Source organism: Cibotium barometz, chromosome 3 (assembly GCF_041138505.1).
Source record: "Cibotium barometz isolate CiBa-2024 chromosome 3, ASM4113850v1, whole genome shotgun sequence".
In the NCBI taxonomy this organism is placed as follows: domain Eukaryota; kingdom Viridiplantae; phylum Streptophyta; class Polypodiopsida; order Cyatheales; family Cibotiaceae; genus Cibotium; species Cibotium barometz.
This window is the reverse complement of record NC_141048.1, coordinates 6,041,784-6,052,239: the sequence shown is the minus strand read 5'-3', so window position 1 is coordinate 6,052,239 and position 10,456 is coordinate 6,041,784. Positions and strand designations below refer to the sequence as shown.

General features: G+C 41.0%; 1 protein-coding gene across 1 annotated transcript; it reads right to left on the bottom strand.

Moving 5' to 3' along the window:
• Positions 1–9,592: 9,592 nt before the first annotated feature.
• Positions 9,593–10,228, bottom strand: LOC147639640 (uncharacterized). Its single transcript, XM_086822275.1, has 3 exons — positions 10,060–10,228; positions 9,821–9,967; positions 9,593–9,738 (listed from the first exon to the last, which is right to left on the bottom strand). The coding sequence occupies exons 1-3, from the start codon at positions 10,120–10,122 to the stop codon at positions 9,607–9,609; spliced, it is 342 nt and encodes a 113-aa protein (XP_086678401.1). The 5' UTR covers positions 10,123–10,228; the 3' UTR covers positions 9,593–9,606.
• Positions 10,229–10,456: the final 228 nt, after the last annotated feature.

The window sequence follows — 10,456 nt, the reverse complement described above, 5'->3', positions numbered from 1 at the left end:
CCTTTCTCAAAATGGGTGATGATTGGAGCAAATATTTCAGCTTCCGCATAGCTTTAACATGTACTGCACTCCACAAAAATTTTTGATTTTTCCTCAAAAGCTGATAAAGAGGATCTGCTACATGTGCATAATGTGGGATCCAAATAACATAAAAGACGCATGCTCCAAGAAATCTCCTCAGCTCTGTAACATTAATGCATATTTCCTTCATTCTTTGTATTGCATCTACCTTGGCTGGACAAGGACGGCGTCCACTAGTACTACAAAGATGTCCCACTATTAGCACTTCACCAACCCCAAACACTGATTTCTGCCCAGATAAAGTAAGATTCACCTCTTCAAGCCTGGATAGAATCATGTCACAATCCTTTATATGATTTGTCACAAACTTGCGGCACCCCTTTGAATCTAAATCCTCATCTTTATCTTTCTCATCACAGCCCTTTATTGGCACATCATCCAAAAACGGCATAGTTTTTTGTGGTATGAAGTCTCGTAAGACTTTATTCATTCCATTCATCATATGTGCCACCGAGTTAGTGGCTCCCTGTGGTAAGATACACATCCTTACTAATCCCAAAGGAGTTCTCATTGTGGTCAAGTCCCTGCTTTGTATATCCAGCTGGAACTGATCATATCCCGAATACAGATCACCCATAGAATATATAGCTTTCCCTGCAAATGCTTCTGCAAACTCATCCACAATTGGACCTGCTCCCACATTCCTGATTGTGACTTTGTTTACAGGTTGCATGTCTTGAATAAAGCGCAATGTCCCATTTTTCTTTGGTACAGTAAACCATCTGTTGGAATATGGGGCACATGAAGGCTTCAAGATTCCCATCCTGATCTTTTCCTTTAGTAATTCCATCAACTTTGGCAAGAGAGCCTTTGGTACTGGAATTGGCCGCAGGTTCCAGGGTACATGTGGAACAGTAAAGATCACCATTGGTGCTGTTACACTTGGATCAACACATCCTATCTCATGCGGCTGAAAGGCAAAAGCTTTCCCATGTTTTACAAGCATCTCCTCAAAGCATTCCCTTTCAACTGGCAACAGAAAATCCCTCTCACCAATCTTCAGCTCTTTCAGAGTTTCTTGAGTAAATTTATGCCCAATTTTCTTCGGATCTCTAAGATTTGGCTGCATAGAAGCTTCATCTATCTTCTCCTTGCTTCCTGGTGGCAAGGGCAAGGCAACTGGTTTCACCTTCTTTGCAACCGTTTTGTATTTTGTATCCACATGAGCATCCATCTCACAATTCATGTTTTTACATTCCACCCCCTCAAATTCCTGGATTATATCATACATCTCCACAGATGACACCTTTATCATTTCATTTCCACCCTGTAAGCATGCTCTTCCCATATCAAAAAGCACATCCATAGTATCTATAAATAACACCTCATCAAGCACCCCTGAAATAAACTCATTCTTCTCCAAAAGACCACACTGCTCAAAACTTTTTTGTTCTTTTTGTATATGTTTTTGCATACCACGCTTCAAATCCTTGCTTTTTATAAAAACCAATGACCCATAGCTGGAGAATCCTTGAAAATTTGCTGAAAAACTATTTACATTGATTGAGTCCTGCGAGAACTCATTTCCCCTTGTACCATTGGAATCCCGCTTTACAATGGCACCTGGCCAAAATCCCTCATCTCCCTGTAATTCATGAACTCTCTGTTTATCTTTGGAAGTGACTGTGCCCGAAGAGACTCACGATTTCTTTCATGATTAATGCATACTGTCAAAAACTGAATAGCTTTTTTGCCATCTTTACTTCTTATTCTTGCATAGGCTGAACCATCATCCAAAACCTTTGTTTCCATCCTTACGACTGTAATGTAGGGTTGCCCAAGAATGAGGGGATACGATGACATCTCCTGAACAAAGAAATTCTGATCATCCTTCACATCCCCTATAGTTACCCTTACATTTGGACATGCTGCATAAAGCTCTCCAGATGAATTATTAGCTGCTTTAATCATCCACCCATGATCCACATCCATTGGCCACTTACATTTGTTGTAGAGATTTTTAGCCATAAGATTTATTTCAGACCCATGATCAATTAGAGCGACATACGGCTCTTCCAAATCACCTATCTTGACAAGGGTTTCAGTGGTTGCTCTTGCCCAATGACTCCTGGAGTAATGACTCTTTGTAAGAACTTCTTTTTCATCATCCTCTTCCACAAAACGCACTTGTCGTGCCCCATCAGCAGAGTGATTACATTCCACCACATTTTCTCTCTCTTCCTTTTTCTGTACCTGAACTCCATGAGTCTTGGAAGTGCTTGCCTCCCCTTGTGATGGAATAGATTCAATTATGGACTGCCTTTTTCTTCGTATAATATCAATTATCTCATCATGAAATTCTTTCTTTGCAATCCCCAAGACTTCCCCTAGTGTGAATTCCACCCTGCTATTTAGAATTCTCTCTTCAAGCACCTTTTTGAGATCTGTTGCAACTTCAATATCAGATTGAAGCTTGTAGAGTGGACTTTTCCCTTTACCCTTCTCCTTCATTTTTGCTGGCACTTCTTCCATTGAAACATCATGTGGAGGTCTGCTATGCTGTGGAGGCATATGTGATGGCCCAGGATCCTTCTTTTCACTTCCACGTGTAACTCTTTTTGATGGCCCTCCTTCCTCATTTTCCCTTTTACGTTTCTCCTCTACCTGTGCCTCATTATTTTGGCATTTGGCAATATAGGCATGAATGGATAAAGAATCCACAGGCTCCTCCCAGCCAGTCTCAAGACGTATACAATCACCTGCCTCATGCAAAGCTTGCTTTGACACTTTCTTTGATGCAATTAATTCCATTGTTGACGGCCAAAAATTCTCATTCTCATAATCCTCATCATTCTCAAATTCTTGCTTTTGTTGACCAACCTTTAATCCATAGGTTGCTGCCTCAACCATAGAAATGGCATGACTAGCAGCCATATCCTCTACCAGCTTTTTCATCCCTCCTTTCCCAAAGTTTGTACTCAATGGAAGACCAGTCTCTGTAAGATGGATTTTCCCATCTTTGAAGAACACAAGTTGATTTTTAAGAGCTTCTTTATAGCTAGTACAATCCTTCTTTGCATGCTCTGGGTCATCACACCATATGCATCTATATGTAAACCCTTCTTTGATTTGAGGCCTTTGCATAGAAGCCTGCCCCAATGGTAGACCTTTTTCTTCAATCCTGGACATCTTCAATTTTAAATCACGCATACCCTTGATAAGCTCATCCATCGGCCCATCTATCTTAGGAATTGTGGCAGCTGGCTTGGATAAATTCTCAGGGGTAACAGTAGCTATGGGGGTTGCAGAGCCCATCACCATTTTATCCCTCCTCCGCTGCCGCTTTGCTAACATAGTGACTGCATCCTCAACATCATTCCAATCACTCTTTAATCCTTGCTCTGTATTTTTATCCTCAAGGAGGATTTCCAATTTCTCCTGGAGATCTTTCCCAGCTGCTTGCAAGAAGAGCTCTGTCTTTTCTCTGTCCAAAGTTGCACGCTCTATTCTTGACAACTGGGCATAACGCTTCTCAAACTCCCTTAGCAATTCTGTTGGCAGAAATTCCCATTTTAGGTTTTGTGACCCATTCCAAAAAAGTTCGTTTGGTCACTCGCTCAGAATCCTCCATGAAGTATTCATCCTTTAAAGCAAGCTTGAACTCTTCCCAATTTCTGCCACCCTGTGCTGTCTGCAATCCTTTTATACGCTCTCTTATTTCAGGAATGCACACCAGCTCGAAACTTTGAACCATATCCTCTTCAGTCACCCTGTTTAGCTCCATCTCCTTTATATAATTGCGCAGATACTTTGTAATGTCCTTCCCATCAAATTGATCCACCTTTTTCACAATTGATTGTAAGGCTTTGGTCGTGGAAATCTGTCCCCTCTCAGCAGCTTGTTTTGCTGTTGCATGTACATGGTAAACATTTGGAACATCTGCATAACTCCGGGGTCAAAATGAACCCCCTGGCCCTCAGAATTCTCAGCCATAGCTTCCTTGTATATTTCACCACACTCTCACCCCAGCAGTTTCACGTCGGGTTCACCAAAGTTGTCGTGACGTGTGCGGTACAGCCAGGAAAGTACGAAACTTCTAGCTGTGAGAGTGAATGTCAAATCCAACAAGGAATTTCACGCACAAATTTTTCCAAGGAGTATTGAACATCATTATTTCCAATGACAAATACATGTGTCAACTTGCCTCAATACATCCTTGAAATCATCCAGATGATTGCACAGAATTGCATGAAATCCTTTGAACCATTCACATGTGTGCATAGCAAAGCTTTCCAATTTTCCCAATATTCATGTGGCCAGTTACATCCATTACATCCAGTGCCCTCAAAACCTTTATTTCGAGATGTATTTTTATCACCTGAAAACCTGCCTTAACTTCCTAACATCTCACAAGCAAAATATAGCATAACATGCTCATGGCTTCCAGAATTCAATCAAGCAGAAGATAGACCAAAATCCCGTGATTTGAATGTGTTAAAAGGATATCTTTTTCCACAAAACTTCAAGTTCTAAATTAAACATCCATTAGCTTGTTCACCAAGCTTTCTCAACTTCGAATCCTTTAAAGGATCATAGGTCTTGCCCTTTTCTCAAGTCCAATAAAGTAAGAAAAAAAAACTTATCTGCACACGTGGATTTACACATTGTTTTTCTTTTATTTAAGGTTGTCTCCAAAGTCGCTTCGATGTTGACTAATTGAAGAAGAAACGCGGCGCTGCTCCCGCTTCACTATTGATTTTTTTGAAAATGGATTTTCACATGATTATATCATTATGTAATACAAGATTTACTCTCTAAATCTAATACCTACAAAGCGTACACAGATTATGTATATTTGAAATAAAACTATGTGGTCGTTTTGACGCTGTTCTTCAACGCTGCTGAAAATCTCTATCCACTCTGGTTTTCGCCGTGAGCCTCCGGTCGTTTTCTCTCTTTCCCGCGGCAAACTCGGCGCCCCCCCCACCACCTTCTGCCAGCTATACATGCCATTTAAAAAAAAGCTGCGCGTTTTCTAGAAAATCCCCAAATGTGCTTTGTTAACCTTAGCACTAAGGTTACAAAGCATAACCTTAGCATTAAGGTTAAAGTCCTCAATGCACCTATTTTTTAATTCCCCAACATTCAATAAGTTTCTTGACACTGCAATGTCCATTGAATCTCCATTACTTTTTGATGCCTCCATAGTGTATAAATCATCATATTGGCCATGTGATTTATAGACTCCCAAATTATTTATTCAAGTATTTTCCCATATCTTCATAAATACATTCCTTTGTGCATTGAGATACCCTCATGCTTGCATTCCATAAGATTCACTGATTTGACCCAATCGATACCATTTAGCAAAATCATCACCCTCCACACTCATATGCAAAAACTCCTAGATTTGACTCAGCCTCAGCTTGTCTTATTGAACCTTATATACAATTTGAACATATGTACATGTCATCATATAATGACTCGTCATGGCACATAACCTCATGCATCTGGATGTGTATTTTACGGCCTCACATGCACGGTTCCACATCATAGACGTGCCATGGCACGACATCGCGTGTATGAAACGCGTGTATGGCAGCATTATCTTGTAGTGGAGAAATAAGAAGAAGAAGATTTCAGCCTTTCATCTTTGTGTGTGTCTTATCCATTATTGTGTGATTGTGTGTGCTTGCAAGAGCTCAAGCTCTACCTCCTCCCCCAATATTTTTATTTTGTGAACTTGATAAGAATGCATCCTTCAAACCCCTAGAGGATTAAAGTGTGGTTCAAATAAGAATTGTTGAACCTAGAGAGACTCAAAAAGGAGGGAAAAAAAACCTATTAGAACCTCTGTGATTGAAAAATGCCATTATTGGCTCTATTACCTTGGAGTTATGGAACCCCATGATGATGACTTCAGTCAAATGTGACAAGTCAATAGGGAGGGGGAGCACAACTAGGTGGAAATGGAGATATTGGATGTGAAAAAAGATGCTTTGCACAGACTCAGACAAAACATGCACACAAACTCAGAGAGCAACATAGACAATAGTGATAGCTAGAATGTAGTCAATAGATATGGAATGAATGGAGTACAAAAGTACAAATAGGCCTAGCCCTAGGGCTGATGTGGCTAACACACTGCTTGTGTGTAGGGCTATTTACACCAGGGACTTCTAGGCTAATAAACCTAGCTGCTGAAGTGATTGATGTGAACATGTATAGAGTGTAGAAGAAATTGGGTAAACCCATCTGCCACATTGGCCTATGTAGGCACATAAATCAAGGCAATCTCAAAATGGCAGTAGAAGAGAAATATCTAATAACAAGGGTTGCCCAATAGACGACGGAGCCAATAGTTGTGAATGCTGCTATACAACCTGAATTGAATGTTCTCAGATTCGCAACTTGAAGTGGCTGCTAGTGTAGGAAACAGTTACCATTGTTGACACCTAAGTGTTTGATCATCATGCCCAGCGATTATGAGGTGGAAACGCATAAGGAAGATCGAGTGCTTCAATTCTTGCCAATGCTAAGTACTAGAGAAATGCTGAAATTTGCTTAACTGATGCTGCATGTGATGAACAAAAGATGGATATTGCATAAGGAGAAGACATCCGATAGTGCGTTGATAAGGGGCAACATGAAAAGCTGATATATCAGGAGGCCCCCCTCCATTGGTATAAACTGGATACCCAAATAGTGTAAAAGCCCAATGTCTGAAACATTACATGCATGTGTAATGTCACGAGCAAATTAATTGTTGAATCTGGTTGGTCAAAGCAGAGAAGCTCAAATTTTAATGCATACATGGCTAGAACTTGATTATGATCTCCCAAAGCAGCAAATGGAAAAAATTACTCTTGAGGTAATGCGACAGAAGCAACAAGGGCTATAGCAGCCAAACTAGATCCATGTCTAGAGGCAGCACGTGTCTTACTGCTATCACCAAGAAATCACAATGGTTGCATGCTCTTCAAGTAATTCATGATCCATGGAAGAAGAGAAATATGGTAAATTGAGGTTGCTGAATCTCTTTGAATGTTAGTAGAGTAGCAAAGGACTAATTCAAAGTCAAAACAAGCTCAGTTGAGTCAACAATAAACAGAGAATGTGAGCACTGTGAACAATAAACAGTGAATGTGAGCACTGTGAACAATAGTTATGTGTAAACTGTCAAGGTCCACTAAATGCCAATATATCTGAAAAATAACTTATGTTAATGGACAAGATGGCAAGGTGGAAGCAGTAATGGAAGTGGGTTGATTTATTAAACCCGGCCAAAAATGCTGATATAACAATCTGTCAATTAGGGGCAGTAGAGCATACATCCATCCAAACAATGAGAGTATAAGGTAACCTCTCACTATGGAAAAATAAAGAAGATGTGTAATCCCACACATATTAAGGTAGTTATGCATTGTGACAAGGTAACCAAGCTGAAGACAATGTAACAGTCTAACTCCATTAGCATCCATGTCAATGAGATGCAAAGGTGAGGCGATTTAAAAACAAGAAGGTGGTTCATCAGCATAAGTAATACATCTCAACAAGTAAACATCACTACATATAGGTATGCCTCCAAGACATAGCACAACTGAGGGGTCAAATGTATACGTGACCACATACGTCAGCATTATAAATACACAACATGTGTCCCCTTTCAATGCAATTGCTATGAAGTAGTCGAGGACTGATCGTCATCAGGATCAATGTAAGGTATAGCACGAGCAATTGACAATCCTAATTCAAACTTGAGGTACCAATCAACATTTTGATAATGAAAAAGGAGGCAAATCTATGCATGTTACAATTAAAGCATAGCCACATACGTCAGCATTAGAAATACACAACGTGTGTCTCCTTTCAATGCAATAAAGTAGTTGAGGACTGATCGTCATTAGGATCAATGTAAGGTATAGCACGAGCAATTGACAATCCTTTCAATGCAATAAAGTAGTTGAGGGGACTGATCAGGATTAATGTAAGGTATAGCACGAGCAATTGACAATCCTAATTCAGACTTGAGGTACCAATCAACATTTGATAACGGAAAAGGAGGCAAATCTATGCATGTTACTATTAAAGCATAGCCTCAGCATAGCCATCATGTGCGGAATCAGCTTTCTCTGCATTATTAGTTGTGGTGGTAGCAAGACCTTGTTATTTCTTTTTCTCCTCACTTTTTTTCCGCTTCCAACTGTCCTTAATGACATGAACAAGTTTCCGACAGCAGTTGCATCTATTCTTCTCAGATTTCTCCCCTTCAAAATGAAAAGAATATGAATGGGCTGGTGCCTTATTCTTAGGTTCAGTAGGAGAAGGAGCCCCAGATTTCCCTTTGCCATAGTGAGAGGTAGAAAAAGCCTGATCGGAAGAAGCAAGCACGTTGTTCCAATTGAAACGAGACTTCTCTTCCTATAAACATGAGAGCTGCCAACTCATCAAAAGGTATAGAAATATGCATTCCTCTTTGGAAGGCGAACAATGGTAGAAAATCGGTGATATGATTCAAGCAGGCCATTGAGAATGATAGAGACAAGCAAACCATCCAGAATAACCTCAGCAATATTGATCAGTTGTTCTTGCACATCCTTGACACAGGTCAAAAATGCATCCATAGATTCACCCTCTATATATCAGATGCTCCAAGTTAAGAGTTTTCCAAAGATAGGCAACTCAAGCTTGATTGTGAATCTAATATAGAGACGCAAGGGCATCCCATGCACTCCTAGTAGAGGAACACGATCGGAGGTGAGGAATAACTTACCTATTGCACTACAAGGGATTGGGCTCATACCCGCGCTCTTAGCCGCTAAAAATGACTTGTGAAAAAAAGTAGCGGGCCCGTGTATCAGCGCGTGTATAATCGCGGCCAGAGACACGCATGTAAAACCGCGTGTACAGTACCTCTCAGACGCGCGTCTACACGGGTATATACCCGCGTTATTGTATACAGACGCGTTAATACACGCACCTATACACGCTTCTTATTACATTAGACGCGCTTATACACGGGTGTATAACCGCATTCTGCTCAGTTCATGTTCCAGACGCGTTTTTACTTGCGTCCATACACGCGTTTTTTTAATGTAGCTGCGTTGATACACGCGTGACTGCCAGTTTATACGCGTTAATACACGCGTAATTTCCAGGGTATCCGCGTAGATACACGCGAGTTTTAGCAGTGTTGACGCGTTTATACACGCGAATAGAGAGCAAAAAAAAAATCCAGAGAGTGCTATTTGGTGCCTGAATACTGTTCCAGCATTCCAGCACCCAATAGCACTCTCTGGTTTAGGGTTTTTGGTGCATTAGACCATCCCATTAGACCATCCACGAAGAACATATGCACGAGGGAGATTAAGACAAGAACGACATGAATGCATACTGCATTGTCATTACACGATTCAAGACAGCCATGAATGTAATACTATCGATCAATCAATTCAATATTACTATCAAAATTTCATACATGTATACAAGGGAGTCCATATCTCGAAGTAGCCCATGGCTTGAGTTTACAAAAAAATATATACAATCACATCCTAAATATGGAATGTGATACTACAAGTCTGAGTACTACTCAGACCCAGATGATGACTCGGTGCTCCCCCCATGCTCAGATGAGCTCGCATCGGTCGGAATGTCCGAGGAGTAGTGCTCACGTCCACCCTCTGCAGCGGCGGCCGGTGGATCATCAGCAGCTTGTGCCTGTTCAAGTAATATATAGTATATAAGTATATATATATGCAATTCAATAAACCAAAACCATTCGTTACGAATTTTCAAGTACCTGTCGACCGTATGGTCTCATGGCCAACTCAAACTGCGCGTCCGTAATACGTCCCTCGGCTCTGAAGATGGCCCACGTATCACGTCTGCTATGCCGGCGAGCATACGCAGTATCGTGGGTTGTGGGCTTCCTCCCCGTAACCCGTCGCTGTATCATAATCAACACAATTTGTAAGATTAAAACAATTCATAGAATCAATGAATTAAGTAAACAATCAAATAAAGTGGCAGGATACTTACGAACTCTGCCTCCCATGACTCGACGCCGCCAGATCCGAAATGCGAAGATCCAACGGTCTCCATCTGGATCCGTCGTGCCTCCACATGCTGCCTGCTCTTCACGCCACCCTCTGCTCGTTTCTTTGCCTCCTTCCACTCGCGTTTGTGCGCAGTGGCAGGTTTCTCGGCAGGATAGCCACCCGCAGCTACATTTAGCCGATCATCGTACGCGAGTTTTTTAAGGTGAGATCTTTTATTACTTAAGATCTCCCTTATTCGTGTCCTTCCCCATACATCCGAGAATGTAGCATGTGGGGGATTGGGGTACCGACTATGTACAGCCTCTATCACCTCCCGAACTAATCTGCTATTTTGATCTTTAAATTTAATAAAACAATTTCTATATGAGTTTGATACT

What these genes read in the sequence shown, in the direction of transcription:
- LOC147639640 (XM_086822275.1), bottom strand. Translation starts at nt 10,122, where the DNA reads ATGGAGACCGTTGGATCTTCGCATTTCGGATCTGGCGGCGTCGAGTCA. An exon ending in AGTCATGGGAGGCAGAGTTC is followed by an intron (nt 9,968 to 10,059) that starts GTAAGTATCCTG and finishes ATTATGATACAG; the next exon opens with CGACGGGTTACGGGGAGGAA. An exon ending in TGAGACCATACGGTCGACAG is followed by an intron (nt 9,739 to 9,820) that starts GTACTTGAAAAT and finishes TTACTTGAACAG; the next exon opens with GCACAAGCTGCTGATGATCC.